At 32.7% G+C, this 20,220-nt stretch overlaps 4 protein-coding genes across 9 annotated transcripts; 2 read left to right on the forward strand and 2 right to left on the reverse strand.

Annotated features, from left to right (window-relative positions):
• Window positions 1-735: 735 nt before the first annotated feature.
• On the forward strand, window positions 736-4,138 carry Sec10 (Exocyst complex component Sec10). Its single transcript, XM_034321488.2, has 7 exons — window positions 736-1,074; window positions 1,156-1,599; window positions 1,684-2,261; window positions 2,324-2,812; window positions 2,886-3,393; window positions 3,468-3,708; window positions 3,794-4,138. Exons 1-6 carry the CDS (start codon window positions 1,042-1,044, stop codon window positions 3,564-3,566), a joined length of 2,151 nt encoding a protein of 716 aa, XP_034177379.1. The 5' UTR covers window positions 736-1,041; the 3' UTR covers window positions 3,567-3,708; window positions 3,794-4,138.
• Window positions 4,119-8,061, reverse strand: Art1 (arginine methyltransferase 1). Of its 6 annotated transcripts, none has more exons than XM_034321499.2 (3): window positions 7,986-8,061; window positions 7,144-7,279; window positions 4,119-6,300 (listed from the first exon to the last, which is right to left on the reverse strand). In XM_034321499.2, exons 2-3 carry the CDS (start codon window positions 7,207-7,209, stop codon window positions 5,218-5,220), a joined length of 1,149 nt encoding a protein of 382 aa, XP_034177390.1. In that variant the 5' UTR covers window positions 7,210-7,279; window positions 7,986-8,061; the 3' UTR covers window positions 4,119-5,217. The 6 variants fall into 6 exon arrangements, with proteins under 6 accessions (XP_034177390.1, XP_034177392.1, XP_034177391.1 ...); XM_034321501.2 differs by having other exon boundaries at window positions 7,990-8,008; XM_034321500.2 differs by lacking the exon at window positions 7,986-8,061 and adding an exon at window positions 7,946-7,964.
• Window positions 8,062-8,250: 189 nt separating this feature from the next.
• htk (AT-rich interaction domain hat-trick) lies at window positions 8,251-16,786 on the forward strand. The gene is made up of 7 exons (XM_034321484.2): window positions 8,251-8,514; window positions 9,205-9,641; window positions 9,715-9,960; window positions 10,053-10,257; window positions 10,561-15,067; window positions 15,148-15,288; window positions 15,368-16,786. The coding sequence occupies exons 1-7, from the start codon at window positions 8,509-8,511 to the stop codon at window positions 15,409-15,411; spliced, it is 5,586 nt and encodes a 1,861-aa protein (XP_034177375.2). The 5' UTR covers window positions 8,251-8,508; the 3' UTR covers window positions 15,412-16,786.
• Window positions 16,736-19,864, reverse strand: LOC117602930 (uncharacterized). The gene is given in 3 exon segments (XM_034321508.2): window positions 16,736-18,957; window positions 18,960-19,058; window positions 19,363-19,864. Coding segments are annotated over 3 exon segments (297 nt in total). The 5' UTR covers window positions 19,507-19,864; the 3' UTR covers window positions 16,736-18,903.
• Between the last annotated feature and the right edge of the window lie 356 nt (window positions 19,865-20,220).

Consider the following 20,220-nt stretch of genomic DNA (forward strand, 5'->3'; position numbering starts at 1 on the left):
ACGGCATGCTATTCTACGTCACTTTTCGACATTTAAATTGAATGAATTGCGTATTAATTATAATAATATATTTGAAATTGTTAATATAATGGTATACACGTCTTTTGGGTTTAAAGGCTCTTGGAGGAATAAACATTCATAAAATTAATTCCAATTTGTTTTAAATATAACAAATGAATAATAAACATAGTTCGACAAAGGTGGCGGTGAGAATAATCTTGACTAATCTTCCTTATCGACATTGGCTGCCACATACAGGGGAACACCAGCGCCATCTATCCGAAAATTGCTGAAACTAGTAGACAAATGGTTTCTGCTGATTCGAGATAGATGGCGCCAGTGTTTCCCTGCTTCGTATGATCGGTCGGTAAGTCATTGAGTAGTTTTACTCCGTTTTGTGGCGGTCTTTTTAAAATATAAGTTTGTCAAACAATTATTTGACCGATTTCTAAAAAATAGCATCTATGGGAATCAAAATTGTGTCTTTGTAGTTACAATTTAATTTTGCAATTAATTTATAATTAACGAGTGACGTCACCAAAGGCTCTATAATGAAGCTTTCATCTAGTATCAGTGAAATATCGAAGCAATCTGCTGTTACCGTCAACTTACGTTAGATTGTTGTATTGCGTACTGGTTTACATTTTTATTCCAGGATAGAGCAGATGGTGCTCGATCTCGAGGCACAAATTCAAGACCCCAAGGCAAGGCATATGCATGTTTGTATGTATGTATATATCGGCATATTAATTCTTGTTGGATGTGTAGATCTGTAGTCACTGATGTGCACTGATGCAGTGACTATAGATAGTCACTGACTGATGTAAAGAAGGCGAGAAAGGTGTATACGGACTGTTATATGATCCAGGGATAAAACAACTTTTACACAATTATGACTCTTAATAAATGATTAATAATACTTTTTTAAATGAATTTTTACTTATTTTTATTCAATGTTTTAATGATTGAATCAATATCTCTTCATCTCATAGCAACGTGATAACCTTATTTTGATAGTTCTGTCATCCAAATTCCATCAAAATGATGCAACAATACATGAAGGAATTAGAACAGGTAAATTAAAAAATGTCATTTGTATTTTTAATTCGTACAATGATTTATGATAATATTTTGCCTAACAATATGTTCCTTTAGGATCCCTTTGATCCAGAAGAATTTGTTGAAAGACTTGCTTGGAGGACAGTCAATGATACTGTGAAAGACAGTGGGAAAACATTTTTTGATCCCACAATAGTGCATGAAACATTTTTACAAGCAATTAAAGATTTGCAAATTCTCCAGGAACGTCAACAGAAGAAGTGTGATAAATTGGAAGCAGCATTAAAAGATGAGGAAGCAAGACATATGCTCGAAATACTTGAATTACAAGAAAAAAATAAACATTCTATTGATTTGTTTCATCAATTAGATGAAAGAATAAATCTTGTAGCTACTAAGGTTTTGCATTTAGGGGATCAGTTGGAAAGTGTTAATACGCCAAGGGCTAGAGCTGTAGAGGCTCAGAAATTAATGAAACATTTCTCAGATTTCTTAAGTCCTGGTCCTTTAACAGATCCAATATTCACAGATAAGTCATCGGTACATATGTTTATTTTGTGTATTTGATATTTATAATTATGATTCATATTAAATATGGAATAAAAATTTTGTATTCCACAACAGTTAGACGAAGCAGCTGATGTGATACAAAAGCTTCATCTTATTTCACAAGAATTGCCATCTGAAAAATTCGAACATGCAAAGAAAAAGATTGCTGTTAAATATGATGAAATTGAAAGAAATCTTATAGAAGAATTTGTTAGAGCCCACAATAGAGAAGATGCTAGTCGTATGAAAGAGTTAGCATCAGTTTTAGCACATTTTAAAGGATATTCTCAATGTATCGATGCATTTATAGAACAAAGTCAAATGGGTTCATTTGGTGGAAAGGATGTTTTCCAAGATGTAATACCTATGTGTACAAAATATAATAAATTAATGCAACAGGTATTTACAAATCCTGAACAGGTAATGGCAAAGTTTGTGTTAAATATCTATCACTTAAGGCTTCAAAAGTATGCAGTTGCTAAATTGGCAGACAAAACAGATCCTGATAAATATCTGAAGAATTTGTATGATTTGTATACAAGAACTGTGAAATTATCAACAGAATTGAAAATATTTAATATGGGTACTGATGATACATATCTTGCAAAACTTACTAGAAATATATTTCAAAAATATTTAGACACTTATATTATGTAAGTTACTATAATAAGTAATATATCTGTAATAAGTTAAACTAACTTATATATTATTTTAGCATTGAAACAAAAGCATTTCGAGAAAAATCAGCAGCTCTTCTTATTGAATACTATGAATCTAAAAATCACCAGAAGAAGCAATTACAGACTGGTGGTTTTCAAGAATTGAGAAGAGATCTACAAGCTGTTTTAGGCGCAAGGACTAACATAAATATTGCTCAGATAGAGAATTATGGTGGAGAGACATTTTTATCAGAGGAACTTGCAATTGCTTTATTACAAAGAAGTAAACTAGCTTTCCAAAGGTGTCAGTTGCTGTCAAAACCTGATGATATACCAGTAAATGTATTACAAATTTTGGAAATCTTACTGCAGTATTTAATAAGTGAACACGTTGATTATGCATTGGAATTAGGTTTACAAAGCGTACCAATTCCTGAAAGTAGAACACAGCCTGAAATACATTTCTTCAATGTGGTAAAACAATGTAATGCAATTGTACGTCTTTTGGAAGAACAGTTTAACGACAGTGTATTACCTCTTGTTATGTAAAGTTCATTTTTATATATGTTACAATTGAACTAATACAATGTCCATCTACAATGTAATTTTTTCTTTTAGATCGACTCCAAAGCATGGTGATTGTAAGTTAAAAAAGAAAGTTGTATTAGAACAAATTGAAATGAAATTAGAAACAGGATTAGATAGAAGCATAAATGCTATTATTGGTTGGGTGAAAGTATATTTACAAAATGAACAACGGAAAACTGACTTTAAACCAGAAAGTGATGTAGATACTTTAAGTACACCAGCTTGTTTGACAGTAGTTCAATATGTTACTGGAATGATTCGACATATTCGAAATACCTTGGATGGGAAAAATTTAAATAACGTTCTAACCGAACTCGGAGTACGATTTCACAAAGTTATTTATGATCATTTACAGCAATTTCAGTTTAATTCTGCTGGCGCAATGTGTGCGATTTGCGATATGAACGAATATCGAAAATGTGTTAAAGAACTTGAAGTTGATCTTGTTACCTCCTTGTTTGATACTTTACACGCTCTCTGTAATTTACTGCTAGTTAAGCCAGAAAACTTAAAGCAAGTTTGTACAGGAGATCAACTGGTATGTTGTAAAGATTTGAATATACATATAGTTTCCGACTCTGAATTTAATTATAAATATTTTTTTTATTACAGGCAACATTAGATCGTAATGTTTTGGTGAATTTTATACAATTGAGAACTGACTATAAAACCCAGAAATTAGCTAATTGTTTAAAGGGTTTAGCTACATAATAAATTTATGCTATTTGTAGAAATTCATTATTATTTGAAGTTTCTTCACTACATTACATAGGTTTTAAAAATAAAAACATGGCTAAACAATGTCATTGTGTAAACTAAAACTTGATAAGGAAAGGAAATATTTCATTATTTAGTGAGTTGTACAAAATTTTGTTATAAAATATTATTTAGTTACAAATAATTATATTTAAATAACAATAATTTGTATCATTATTTAGGCTTCAGCTGTATATAAGAAGAAAGATGAGAAAACGTTGTTTGTAATTATACAATAAATGTGAAAAATTTATATATTTGTAATAAATACACCAGGTGTATTGGTGTGTAAAACTTTCATGAGAGATTGCAGTGTCTGGTATGCTTGTTTCCTCTTTTTTAAACTTTTAGTATGTACAAGCAGTGACTGATTTATTACATTAATTTTTTGTTTGTTGATTACTTTCTTTGATTTAATGATTGATACACTTTTATACCAAAACTATTTGCTAAAAAATTTAATTTTTTACAATATTATCAGAGAGTACTTGGCATTTGTATGCTCTGAAAAAAAAAAAATGGGTGATCATCAACTAAGTACAGGACATACACTTACTTCCAAATTTATTAGAAATGTAATAATTAATTTCCAACGTTACGACAATTACCAATTTAGAATAATATAGAAGAATATATAAAATATAAAATTTACATGTATACTAAGTAGAATTAATAACAAAATTTGAATCAATATTTAAGTGTAGAAATCTTTTAGAAATGCTTGTTACAAAATCAACATTGCTTTACAAAAGCAACATAATTTTGTTGTAACAGTATTAACAGTTGAAATGTTATGAACAAAAATTAAATTAATGTTTTGATCAAAAAACATTAGCATAATACAATAAATATCACTGATATCAAGTATGTATTTATATCAGGAAGGTGTTGCTGCTGTTGATAATGATAATAATAGTAATAATAATACATTTCAATTTACTATCAAATTAACAAAATATAATATTAAAGTTTTTCATTTGTTGTACAGAATATAACGCAGTTTTAAACTATTTGCAGGAATACAGTATTGTGTATATTTTACATGCCATGAATTTAATCAAAAAACTGTTTTAAGAATACGGTACAAAACGTGGTAAATAAGTAGTATATTCCTTTGAACAAATTAATAAATTTACCGTATATAGTATTAAATTACTACGATTCGATCATTGAAAATTATAAGTTACACATAAGACAATCGCAGAAAATATTCCAATGTGTAATGTAACGTGGTCACGGAAAAAAGTAAAAACATGGAATTGTCTAATACCCATACTTCTCATATGCTCTTACATAATGTTCTGTAAATGTACATTGTTTGTGATTAAGTTATATATTGATCTTATTCTCTTGAATATTGTAAATTCTAACTAGATTAATCAAGGTTTTGGACGTTCTAATAATTCTCAAGCAGGAAGCATCTAAACTTCTTAAAATCAAGGATAAAAACATTTAAATAAGTCACACCATTCATTGTACCGTACTATTAAATTTCATTAAATCATCTAATATAATCCAATGAGATAATCAAAGTCTTGATTTCTATTTGATTACAGTGTTATGAATCATGAAAATAAAAGGAAGAAGATGAATAATCGGATAGACATCAGCGCATACGGTAAGTATTAGTTTCATGTACTTGGCACAATTCTCCTTTAAAGTCTAGTTCAATGCTGAAATCCAGATCTCTGTAATTTCTTGCATTGGGCTTCATTGAAAACACACCATATATTTCTTCGCCTTTCTTGACCGTCATATATTCATCAAAGTAGAACACAGTTTGTTTCCAATGAGTATACTGTACTTCCGGTGCTGTACTAAAGCCAATACGTTTGTGGCACTTGGTGAATTCGATGTTGAAGAATGTAACTAGTGCTTGAACATAGTCGTTTCTGCGAACTTGTAGAGTGAACGGCGACGAAAATTCCAAATCAGCCTTAGTTACAGTGTATAAATCAACTTCCTTGATAAGACATGCATTTGTAACAACTTGCTTGGGATCCACAACATCCACTAAAGGTTCGCTAATAGCTACTTTCCTTATACTACTCATATCAAATCCATATACATCATCCCACCAATTAATCTTCTCATCCTTATATTGTCTATCTTCGATGCCACAAATAAATAAAGTTGCTTTGTCAGGGAATAACATACCATCTTCACGAAGCCATTTATCTCTAGCAAAAAGCACTGTATCTAACATTGATTCGTAAAACAAACAATAACCCATCCATTCAGAAATAATTATATCAACTTTTTCAATGCCGTCAGGCAATGAAACTTCTTCAACTTTTCCTTTCAGTATTGTTATGACATTCGACAATTGGTTTGCTTCTACAATCTTTTCTGCATATTCAACAATATTGGAACACTCGATACCAATAACTCTGGTTGCCCCGGCTTTAGCAGCAAACATTGAGAGTATACCAGTTCCACAACCGATATCAAGGACTGTTTTGCCTTTGAACAGATGTTTGTTATGGTACATTGAGTTACGGTAAGTCACTGTACGCACTTCATCCTTTAGCATTTCTTCGTGAATTCCATAATGGGCATACGAATCAAAATAATAATCTCTTGATGTCATATCATCCACAGAAACAGATTCTCTACAAGATGATGGAGTTGCATCTTTGTTTGACGCAGAGGTAGTTTCTGTTACTTCCATGGATTCCATTTTTGATACCTACAATAATATAAAACACAAAGAATTATCGTTAACGATATACATGAATTTAAAAGTCTAATATAATAAATTTTAGTTATAATTGATGTTACCGAAACAACAGTAAATACAAAGATTTTATCATCCAAAAGATCTCGGTTGCATAATGTTAAAATTAATATTTAGCGACACAGAGTATTGCTAGTTAAAATATAAATGTTAGTTATAGATTTATCATAAATTATTACGAATAATTTTAAAGATGCGAAGAAGACCTACAGTTACCTACGAACACGTGATACGAATTTTGTTATTTCAAATGAAAATTAAGAGGTAATTTTTCTTTCATTTAAATGTAATAAGAATTATTATCAAAGATTATTTACAATGTTGTTCATTAGTAATAAGAAAAGAAAAATTTCAAACGTTGAAATTTGTAGAACACACTCGTTTAGGTCGACACTGGAAAAACGCACACGTGCCCGCCAAAACGAATGGCGTCTAAGATCGAATGACCAGTCGAGATTCTACTCACACATTTCTATATTAACGTGTTGCCACTAATATATGTATATACAGAATTGAATATATTTCATTATCTCTTGACGAACGTATAAAAACTATTAAAAATTATTTTTCAGATGTACATTTGGATAAATTAAAAATATGTAATTAAAATGATTAATTTATTGGTGAGATTCTGAATTGCACTGAGGACTATTATGACAAAAAACGGTATTTGAACATTTCTTCTCTTCAGAAGTTTATGAAGTATCGTCTGTTGTTCGTCTAACGTCGATACATTGGTAATATTATTAAGATGTTTTCTTTTTACTTTCATAAAAATATTTTCCTAAAACTTACCGAATTTTCTGCTGTGCACATGCCACTCTGGTTGATTTCTACCGGCACTTCACTACTCGACGCCATTTTCTTCCGCGTCACAGCAGACGACCACAGACAGGAATGTATAAAGACACATGGCAGATCCTAAATGTTTCTGTCAATAGATGTTCAGTTACTTATCAATAAATTTTATAAGACATCTTTGTTAAAATATTCTATGTTTTTTATAAAAACGCTTATTTACATGTCGACATCAATTGAATTAGTTCTTTGATCAAATAACGAATAATGTTAACACAATATTTTTCTGTACGTTATTTTTTTATAAACATCGTTTAAATTTATTTAAAAGAAATAATTGTATTAATGTTTATTGTTTCTTAGTATATTAAGTTATATGAAAGAATTCTGACATGCATTGGTATGTATAACTTATAAATAAATCAATTTTACGTTCACACGTATTACGTTACAGGTTAAAATCAACATTATTTATTACAGCTAATGACGTACAATCTTACACTTTATTTAAACGTAGTATTATTATTTAACAAATACTAGTGCAATACAAATTTCAACTATAAATTTGTAATACCATTTATATACATAATCTTATAAACTGTTTAAATTTTCTTTATTATTATTATCTCTTATTCGTATCTTACATACTAAATTTTATGAATTATTTCATGTTATAGAAATTATATAACATTTCACAAAGTACGTTGTACAGGTATTTTACAAAAAGATATTAGTTTCTAAAGATCATTCGATTTTATAAACAAGTGTTTGTATTTTTGGCAATCCACGTAATACGTACACATGAAATTTAACAAGAAAGATACACAAATATTTATTACTTGCATTAAGACTACAAAGTCACTTTGGTTCTGAATATCCTAGAATGAACGATTTACTTAAATTGTGATATTGTTAATACGTCCCTGTACTATGCGCAGTGCAGTCTTTTCAGAATTTTGATTTTCATGCTAAATAGATATTGATTTATCTGAAAACTGTATTCAAAAATCGTATTTTATTTATATGATTACATATTTAAGAAAAATGATAATAATTTAACAATAGGAAGATATTTTTAATTTCGTATCTCCGCTCAGTTGTTTTCAGAGAGTGCAAAGACATCGTCCAATAGGAGTCGAGTGGCTAGCTGACAAGTTGCGTCGGGGTGGAAATGGGCAGGGAACAGGAGCTTGTACGCATTCGGGCCGTGAAGTGTTGGTTTCGCGAAGGGGGTCAACTTCTCTGTCTACGTGATATTTCTCGTGTTATTACTTTCGACGATATAATATAAATTTCAGTTTAATGTCACGCACACGTCGGTGTTCGAAGATTATTTATATGGAGATTGTGGAGCGCTAGAAGATGCTGGTAAGAAAACAGGCGGGAGCAAAGTTGACGTAGAAACAAGTGCGCAAAGATTGTATAGTTGTGTTCTTTTTTTTCTCTGCCGTGTGCATCGAGAAAGTAAAATACGTGCTTTTGTTATGTAGTTACAACGCTTTCGCAGGTTATTTACTTGGAGCGAATGTCTCGCCTAAAGTACCTTCGAGGTTACAACTATTACCTGATGTCTGAGAAATCGACAGCCTGTCACGAACGTAGTGGACTCCGTTTTGAAAACGTGGTTAAGATGTCAAAGTATGAGTTTTATTTCAACGAAATACCTTCGTGCAGAAATTCTTATCTCTTGTAGGATACCTCGTTTCAGAAATAATTTATCGTACCTGCGAGACATGACCGCCTACATAAACAATAGCTCATCATCCAAGGCAGCTATCGTTTTTATGTCTTCTAATATTCATTAATATTAATCGAAATAATGTACAACGTTAACAAAATCAAATAATCATAAAACATTTTGAAAAAAAAATTTAATGTTTAAAAATTTCGTAAATATTGTGTTATTATATTTTTTTTTTTTTTTTTGGTAGGTCTTGTATTATAAACCTTCTTACTTTATGCAAAGAATGAGTGTATACGCGTATATGAAAGTATGTTACAGCGTATGGTAATATAACAGAAGTTAATTGATTTAAATATGTATGTCTTTTGTTATAGGGAGACGATCCACCGTACCTATCAGTGGGTACGGAGGTTAGCGCTAAATACAAGGGTGCCTTCTGTGAAGCAAAAATTCGAAAAGTGGTACGCTCGGTAAAATGCAGAGTGACTTATAAACAGGGCTTAGGGACTGCGACTGTAGCTGATGATCAGATAAAAGGAACCTTGAGAGTAGGTGCATCCGTTGAAGCTAGGCACGGAGACAGAAAAGAATTTGTAGAAGCTACAATCACAAAGATTCAAGATTGCAGTCAATATACTGTAGTTTTTGATGATGGAGATATTACAACATTAAGAAGGACCGCGCTGTGCTTAAAGAGTGGGAGACATTTTGCAGAAAGCGAAACTTTGGACCAACTGCCTTTGACCCATCCAGAACACTTTGGGAATCCAGTAATCGGAGGTAGAAGAGGGAGGAGGTCTAGACAAGCCCAGTGAGCGTTATGAGATATTTATAATACCATTGCAAACTTGAGATGATAAATGTAACGATAATTATTGTTACAGAGATGAAAGCAGCGAAGACGAGGATAGCCCTCCCAGGGGAACTCGTGATTCAGGTTCTAGTGGAACAGGGAAAGAAGGAGTGGAAACAGAACCTGAAATTGGACGAGTTGTATGCGTGGAACTTGGAGATAAAAAGAAAAAAGATAATTGGTTCCCTGGGTTAGTCGTTGCACCGACTGCTCAAGATACAGTGAGAATTCGAGTTAGGGATGACTATCTTGTGCGTTCATTCAAAGATGCGCGATAGTAAGTTTAAACTTAAACAATTATTGTAAGAAATAAGATTGTTATATTCGCTATAATAATTATTACTGTTTTTTTCTTTTGCATATGTTCAGTTATACAGTTCCAAAAAAGGAAGCCACTGAATTCACAAAAGAACTTGTCAACAAAGTTGAAAATAGCACATTAAAGGTTGCAGTAGAAAAGGCACTGCTATTTTTAGAGAAGAATGAGTTACCTCCCCATTGGGATAGAGATTCTCTTTTTGGACATTCTGTATCAAGTGGAAACAGTGATTCTGATGGAGACCTCGAGTCTGATGTAAGATTTTTTTCGTGAATTTTAATACTAGCACTACCGACGTTTGATGGACATCAATTTTTAAGTTGAAAATAATACATAAAATTAAATAAATACGGGATGAAACATAATTTAATATATATACATCCATTCTTTATCTCGACAATAGCCAACATAAATTCCAGGAAAAATACCTCGATAAAATTTATAAATTAAAATAAGAAACTTGAAACAAGTCATTTTGACTACTCTGGTAGTTCTAGTGTTAATTATTGATAATACCTTACCCCTACTATTTTTAACGTAATAAATTTCATTTTTCAGAGTTCTGACGATGAGCCACGCGAAGAGAAAGATCATTTTGTGGCACAACTGTACAAATTCATGGACGATCGTGGTACACCGATCAATAATTGTCCGATGATCGGGTCCGAGGACATAGATCTGTATAGACTATTTCGAGCTGTTTATAAACTAGGCGGTTATAATCGCGTAACAAATCAAAACCAATGGAAATTGATAACTCGCCGTCTGAGTTTTACAATGCAAAATTCACCATCCACGCACAATTTGGTTAAACAGGCCTATAAAAAGTTCTTACACTCCTTCGAGGATTTTTATAGAAAATTAGGTTGTACTATGGTAAATCACCCTAGGGGTGCTATGCGTAAGCAACGTCCCGGTAGAAGTTTAATTAGAGATAAAGATAGAAATACACCTGTACCACCGCAAGTATCGGTCGCTAAAACTGAGAAGGAAGATGAAGAGAAAAAGGTGGTGGAGGAGGAAAAGAAGGAAAAGAAAGAGGTAAAGAAGGAACAGGTAAAGGAAGAAGAAATTGTAAAAATAAAGAAAAAGGAGGAGTTCGAGGAAAGCGGTAGCGGACAGGAAAGCGACGTGAACGTAGAAGCCGAAGCAGAATCGTCTTCTAGTAGTGAAAAGTCTCAAAAAATGTCGGGCTCGTTATCACTGTCGAACAGGGGCAAATCGAAAAGTAAAGAAGATCCAAAGAAAAAGGTGATGGACAAGAAAAAAAGTGAATCCAAGAAGCAAGAGAAAAAGGACGACAAGGTGAAAGAGGACGATGCCGCTAAAACAAGATCAAAATCTAAAGATGATAATGTAAAAAATAAAATCTCCTCTGAAGTTAGAGAAACGCGAACTCCATCCAGAGAATCGGAAAGAAAGACTTTATCGAAACAGAGACGCTTGATAGACGAAGAGTTAAAGAAACGAGGGAGAAAACGGAAGGAATACGAGGTAGAAAAATCACGTTCGGACGAACAGTTAGCCGAGTCTGCGCCATCCTACAAGGGTCCTGTGGAATTAGGGGATAGACTGAAGGTATATTACGGACCTACTCATGAGTCTAAAGTTACTTATGAAGCCAAAGTTATTGATATGGAAAAGGATGGGACAGAACCAATGTATCTCGTCCATTATACTGGATGGAATACCAGATACGACGAATGGATCAAAGCGTCGAGAATAGCACAGAATTTCACCCAAGCTCAAGGTAGGATAAAACGTATTAAAACTACATCACGACCTCAAACTCCTAGTACGAATTTATCTAGTAACATAAACAAGTCATCGAAAACTATTTCCAACACGAATTCAAGTACGTCGCAGAGTCGTCGTCGGGCGCAAAGCGTAGCACCATCGACTACGGTTTCCTCTACATCAACAAAGGAAGTAAAAAGAGAGGAAAAAGAAAAGGATAAAGAAGCGTCACAGCCCGCTAGATCAACAACGCCATTGTCCGTAACAAGTTCCAGTTCTAGAACTAAAAGTCCAGCAACACCGGCGAACAATCGTCAGACGCGAACGAGAAACATCGATGTGTCTGGCGTGGAGCATCGACGACGTACCAGGAGAACCTCCGGACACGCGGATGTGGTACCGTCTGAAACCGAGGAGAGTGAAACGTATGATTCCGACACCACGGAATCCGAGCAAACGAGAAGTAAATCTAAGAGTACAGAGGAAAGGAAACGCAGAGAAGCAAGATACAGGGGGGAAGATAGAATAAAACCTGACGAGACTAGCGAGGGCGAGGAGGACAAGGATAATTTGGAAGAACCACGAAGAGGTAGACGATTAAGAAGAACGATCAGTAAATCTCAAGGTATAAAATCGGAGCCGGACAGCGACGAAGAACAACCGAAGGGTCGAGATTTTGATTTAAATCAAATACGATCCGAGCTAAAAGGCTTCGACAAGGCGGTGAAATTAGAACTTGTCAGAGTCGAGCCTGACCCAGAAGATGATATAAAAATGACAGAAAAGGAAACTGTATTGGTTTCACCGAAATTAGAGAAAAATTTGGAACCATCGAAAATAGAGGCAACCGTTGAGACTAAGCCGGTAGATAATACAGAGGACATATACGAATTTAAAGAACCAGAACCGTTTGAATTCGAGGTAAGAAATAAACGTGATACGAATGGAGAAAAAGAGAAGGCGAAGAAGAAAGTGTTTGAGGATGAACCAAAAAGTCCTAAGAAGAAACAGAAAATAGTTGTATCGCCGGTTATAAAGGAAATCAAGCCAGAGGTAGATAATGATTCACGGAAAAAGGTAAAGAAATTATTTAATAAAAGAGTTGACGATATCACAGAAAATCTGTCTCCTCATAAATCATTACAGTCTACATCATTAGCGACCTGTGAAGAAGCGTTTGATAAACTTTGCGAATCGCCGCCGTTTAATCCAGTGAAACCAGCGCTTATCATCGAGGAACCAAGTAAGAGAAGTAATGGAATAGACATTTTATTTACCGATCTGCCCGGGGACGACGATGCTACTCACGACGATTCGGAGGATCGTCTGATAATATCAGAAACAGAAGTTTCCGAAGTAGAACAGGATAATTCAATTACATATCAACAAGAAATGTTCCCTGCAAATGATATGAATGATTCGATGGAATCAAATAAAGAAGTTGTAAGTCCACAGATTGAATTGCTAAAAGAAGATTTAACATCAACGGTTTCAAATAAATCTGATGCGCCTATCGATCAGAAGCAAAATGTTAAATCACCATTGCACAGACAGTCCCCAGAATTAAAGCCAGTCGATACAAAATTGCTAGATGTTACCCCTGTTTCATCTCCGATTGTTACCACCCCAGCACCGATCAGTGCAAGACTACCAGCTACGTCTTCGATAGAGGAAAAGCTATCTGCCGCGATGGCTTTTCGTAATAAAACAAAGGACACTAAAAAGGAAGATGAAATTCCTGAGATTATATGGAAATCATCGAAAGAAATCCCTAAAAAAGTGGATACCATCGTTGTACAAAAGAATAAAGAGGATCAGCATGGGCCTAAGATAGAAATTGAGAATAAAAAACGGGAGGAGGAAGAGGTACCAGTAGTGAATAATGAGGATCAATGTAGGGAATTAATGCGTGTAGTAATTAAGCAGAAAGAGGAAGAGCTTCAACAGCTTAAGTTGAAGAAAGAAGTAGAGGTAAAGAAATTTGAAGCAAAAACGGAGCATAAAAAGATCCAAGAAACGGAAGAGGAAGAAGAGGAAGAAGAAGAGGAAGAGGAAGAGGAGGAGGAGGAGGAAGAAGAGGAAGAGGAATGGAAGCACGTGGAAAATGAGAAATCTAAAACGGTGGAAGATGAATTTAAAGATCATGATCTTAAAGAAAAGGAGAAGGATAAAGAGAAGCATAAAAAGATAGTAACTCAAGACGTAATAGACTCGGCAGATAGTAGTGATTCTGAACAAAGGCTAGTAATTGATAATGAAGAATCACAAGATATAAAGACTCCGTCTAACTTCGATGTGAAATTAAGAGCTGAATTGGACAGAATTCAAGATACGCAAGATAGGTATTCGAAATTACAAACGCCAAAAACTATGCAACCTTTGAAACTCCAACCACAAGAATACATTGCGGAATTTAAAGCTGAAAGTACACCTGTTACAAAGACGGACGAAGAAGGTGAGGCAATTAATTCATTATTATGCGAAGAAGAAATACCAGGCTCACCAGCCCCTATCACCGAAAGTATCGAACAAATAAATGCCGGTCCATCCTGTTCTCCTCCAAAAGTTGAAACCACAGAAAGTAGCATAGTATTGATGGAAATGCCATTTGCTAGTGCACCAACGTCTGGCCAGAGTACAACTAGCAGTACTGTTGCTACTCTCAGTATGGCACTGCCAAAAACCATAGAAACATCTGTTCCAGTCTCTTTACCCCTACAACAGAATCCTAGCTTAGGTGTAAGACAACAGTCTCATCATCTACCTGCATTAATGCCAGCACAGAGAAGGGAAAGCAACGAAGCAGCACCTGTAATGGACAATACTCCTCCAACTACGCCAGACTCTAGTATTTCCAATATATCTGGATCTCCGAGAGAAGAAAGAACAGGTGGTTCGTCGCCAATTTCAGAGGACAACCTGAAACTCAATCGGGATAGTTCAGAAGCGGACAACGATAGCGGTGGTAAAGGTCCAGGATTCAGCGAAGATGATACGTTACCAAACGTGGAAGGAAATTCTGCGGACAGGATACTGAAACCACCGGCGAAACGGTCGATCGAGGAAACGCAATCTCCTAAAAAACGCAAGAGAAATAGGAAACATTCGGAATGTGATAAAAATACAAATAAAAAACCGGGAAGACATAGCGGTAGACACGGTAGACACGGTGCTGGTAGCGATAGCGATGATACCAGTGAAGGTTCTAATCTATGTGGCGTCAATTCAACGCCGACGAATCATACAAACATCACTACCGTTGCCGAGCTTAGTAATTACTCGTCAAGATCACCACGACCAACAAAATATAATTTCTATGTGGAACTAGGTAAAGTTTACATATACTCTCTTTTGATTTAATTGTGCTACTTAAACGAAAGATTTCACTTTTTATATTTTTTATTATAGATCCTGAATTGGACGGGAGTCAAAGGATAGCTGTATTACAACAAAAGTTAACCGAATTACGTAAAACGTATAACGCTGTGAAAGTTGAACTGGCTGCTATTGAAAGACGCAGAAAAAAGTTGAGAAGAAGGGAACGAGAAGGTAAATAGTTTGTTATTTAAAAAATTAATATAAAGTTTCATGTGGGTTTGTTTGTATAAATAAATGAAATCAATTTCAGCTATAAAGGCAGCTAAAGCAGAAATGCAACAAGCCTGTTCGTGATGAGCAGCCTTTAAACATCCTAACTCGGTTAATCTGCGGTAAAGAAACTTTTATACGACGCCGGGAGATAATAGAATCATTATACAGACACTCAAAAATCACAGCTGATTTCATGACAATTTTTACCTACCTAACATCACTTAGGTAATTTTTTCCCCCATTTAATATAAATTGTAGATATAGATATAAGATTTAGTATAAAAAGGAGGAACATTTATCAGAATGAAAATATATATTCGTACGTGCTTTGTGTTGTATATTGTTTTTTTTTGTCAGAAACTCGATGTGACAGTTAAAAACAAATTTTTATCTTCGATTTGTCATTTCACCTGCTCAGATGCAAAGTACAAATTATCGAACTTGATGATCATTTTTCATCGTTCATTATTCTTTTTTAAGAAAAGGCTGATAAAAAAATGTTACCGATAGTATGTTTACTGTAAAGACATCTTGGGAACAAATAATTGTCTAAGCCGTCTGTCATTTCCGTTTCAAATATAACTTATAGCACTGTTTGCGGTTGAGCTGTTTTCAAGACGATGATTATAAAAATATCAAGTGCAACAACCACCATATATTTCGTAGGATAGAAAAATTTTGTATATATTAGAAGTAGTAATGTAATAGTGGTTTGCAATATACGTATGTACGTAGATTCTTAGCGAAGTTACAATCGAAATTTTTTATTTAAAAGAAAATGAAATGAAATATGTAGCAATTTAATGTGGTTTTTAATGTAATAAGATGATCATATTAAAAGTAATGCTCGTTTATACGTTAACAATTTACGAAATGAGCGGATGATATTGTATATTGAAATGATATGAATGGGAGGTATAGCACAATTTTTAACTTCTAAAGAAAAGAATTACTTTAATTCATGTACATAATTTACATAAATAAAATATCGTACTATAGTTGCTCTAAAATGTAAAACGATTAAAGTTTATTATAATTAAAAAACACGTTCGTACTTGAGAAATGAATATCTTGACAAAATGCATAGAATCAAATATGCAATTGTCATGAATGCAGCTCAACAAGATTCATCAATTTACAGCCTTTTGCATTATATCTGAAAAAATTGCTGCCATTGTGCTTTAATCATCAAATAGGTTTTAGACGTTCGTCGTCATATATCGTAATTGGTCAAAGATGCATTTATATTTCTATTTGGGCGTTGAAGTACCCCGTTAAATACAAAAAGAATATTAAAAAAAAAAAAAAAATGGTTTAAACTTAAGAAACAAGTTGCAGGAAACGAAATCAAATTACCCTTGAACTAAAATTTGTATGAAGAGATGTTGGCTGAAAAAGAGAATGAAATTTTATATAGATAAATATAATATATTTTTTATAAAAAAAAAAAAAATAATCAATCGTGGATGTGATTTATGTTATCAGACAACATGATTACAGTCACGCTGATTGGGGGAAAGATGAAAGAAAATTAGGAGTTAGACTCCACAAATCTTTGTACATATTTTACATTGTGTGTGTTAAAGGACTCTCATAAGTCAAGTTTTAGTAGTTATTTATCGCACACAGATATAGCTACACGTATTATTGTATAATGGTTTCAGAAATCTTGCAGTAGCACATGCTAATGTATTTGTTTTAAGAAGTCGAGAGGATGTGTGTCGACACTCATCAATTTTATAAACTTATTTGGATCATATTCGATTTATATTGCAATAAAATTGTAATAAATGTGTATATTTCATCTCGATAAATAATTCTCATTTTCAAAATTGATAATGGGAACAATATGTGTTAGATTATTCTTGTTAGCGCTGATAATACTTTCTTGTGCAAATCTTTGCTTCAACATTACACATCTTGTAATATATTCGTTACGTTGCATCAATAGTTGTATATAAATTACACATTTTTTCAGAATAGTATTATTGCTTTTTTTTTAATAATAATTCACTTTTATTCATTTACAGGGTAAACAAAATAGTGAATGAATATAACATTATCTTAGGCAGATACAGAATACACGTAGAAATCAGTTATTCTATTATCAGTTATTATGTTTTACTTCTATTTGCATTTTATATTTAGGCAGTAATGTTTGTAATTGAACACCACTATTAGATATCAGTAATGAATTTTAAAATTATTATATACATGTTTTCATCACAGATACAGCAAAGCTTATATTGTCGTTCCTTTTATGATGAGCATAACACATTTAGCAAAATGAAATGAAAGTAATTCTCGACTAACATTAAAATCTTTAATAACATATATCAGTAATTGTAATGTTTGAGTGACGAACGCATCCTTGCCTTCTGAAAACAAATTTTCTCCCTGTAAATCATGAATTACATGTGAGGTAATACATATAGTAAGCACAATGTGGATTGTGTCGCCAACCAGTAATATTGTTCCACATAACATTTAATTGTGTTAGCAAATATTGTTAAGAAATAAATATTATCTTAACAAATTATAATAATGCCATTTACCCTTCGCACAATTTTTAAACACGATTTTCATTTTTGAACAATATAACATAATTTAAGGTGCTTTACATAAAAGTTTTTTTTATAAATTATTTATTATATTGCAACTTAAAAATAAACATTAAAATGTTATTAAAGTTTGCACAATAATACACGCAAATATAATATAATTGTTGTAAATATTTTTGTCATATTTTTTATCATACATATTAAAAATTATGATATTTAAATACTCTCTAGTAAACAGAACATGAACAGTTTAATATTCGATAATATTGGCAATCTTAGATCCAATATATTATTAGTAAAAACTCTGTTAACTAAAATCTTATTTGTTTTTATTTCTACATTAAATTATTTCGTATAATTTTATTTAATATTTTAAGAAATCACTTGAATATATTTATCTATTTGTCTTTGTACATTATTAGTATGAATGCGATAAAGGAACAGAAATACAATTAATCAATAAAAAAAAAGATTTAAAAATAACTTCTAAAGAATACATAAAATATAAATGTAAATAATTTAATAATAGAGGTATACCCATAAGTTTTTGTTTGAAATATCATTGATATAAATAAACCTAATTTTATTGCTCATTGCCATTTAAGAAAAAAAAATTGAATGTTTTAATTCTTTGAAAATATAAAATATAAAAAGTTTCAATTACTTATATATTTCATAAGTATTATTGTATCAGTAGTGAATTGGCTGTAACAATTGATATAGAAAACAAAATATTTATACATTAAAAATATTGTTTTAAACTCCATAAGATGAACATTTTCTCTACAGCTCCAAGGTAACTAATTAAGCAAATAACCTTTTAAATTGCCAAGTCAAAAGAATCATTGTGTGTATATCTTTTCATTCAACAATTTACTGTCCTTCTAGTAATAAATTACTAAAATAAAATGACCAAATACAGAAATATTCAGTAGTATTGAGCGAGAAAATCTGCTTTCAATTTTATATATCATTATGAGGATGGGCTAAATGTTGATATATTATCAACAGCTTATGTAGGTGTTAATGCTACTGTTGATGACTTATTTTGGGTAGTAACCTTACTAGTTTGGCAACCATAAATTGTTCCATTAGTTCATGATGTGCTTCTAGTCGTTCAATGCAATGCAGACATGCCGTTTTAGGTAATGGATCATTCATGTTTACCTGTATGACAGAAGTAAAAAATTTAATGTTTTAAAACTACACATACATATTCATTATTTATTAATAACAGTATTACATGGTGTAGAGTAGTATAAATCAACATAGTACAATATTTTATAATTCCAAAATAATTAGTGCATATAAATTAAGGATACATAAAAAATAAATACGAAAAAATAAAGAACTGTCATTTTGATGATCTTAACTAGTCGTACATAGCACATATGTAATGTGAAATGTGAAAGTGTGCTTAAAAATGTGATGGATGCAATTTAAATTTATAAAAGACAAAAAATAATTTTACCATAATTGGAAGATAAGCATTTATTTTTTCGGCCAGCTTCATTCTCTCACCCTCTTCGCCGTATATGTGAATCACAAAACGGTTCATTTTACTACAAAGTCTGCATATGAATCCCGTGATCACAGCTTTATCGGTGCTACCCATTTTGATTATTTAATGAAATTTATTCTTTGTAATATGGCACTTCTTAACACCTTTTATTGTGACACATACATCAAAAACTTCGCACGTAAATTACTTACTATCCTATTAAATCTCATGAGATATTATGTTCCCTATAAGATTAAGTTTGTTCAGTGACTATAGATTCAACGAGATTGGACACTGGATATGTCTTTGTTCTCGAAGGGTCTTGAATTTGTGCCTCGAGAATAAGCGCCATCTGCTCTATCCAAGTACAAAAATATAAAATATTTCGCATTCCAATACTCTAATTCAAGTTGACGGTCACCAAATTGCTTCGATATCAACAACTACGTTCCATCATTCATTGTTTCGACTACAATACTAAGCATGTTCAGTATTTTTGGATCTGTAGTCACTGCTATATATTAGTCGCTCCGCGCCGAAGCGCGTCAGTCTGTCTTCGGACGTCGAAAATGTATGAGGTTTTGCTCTTGTTTTCGACACTAGCGCCATCTATACAAAAGTGGCTGAAACTATTCAATGACTTACCGATCGATCTTTCGAAAGATGTGGCGGCACCGACGAGATACTGTTACAGTACTGTAATAGGTACTGTACGATACTGAACAGTATCTCGTCGGTGTCGGAAACTATTTGACGATTAGTTTCCACGATTTCCGATGGCGTTAGTGTTCTGTTTCGGAAAATCGATCGGTAAGTCGTTGAGTAGCT

Source organism: Osmia lignaria, chromosome 12 (genome assembly GCF_051020975.1).
Source record: "Osmia lignaria lignaria isolate PbOS001 chromosome 12, iyOsmLign1, whole genome shotgun sequence".
NCBI lineage: Eukaryota > Metazoa > Arthropoda > Insecta > Hymenoptera > Megachilidae > Osmia > Osmia lignaria.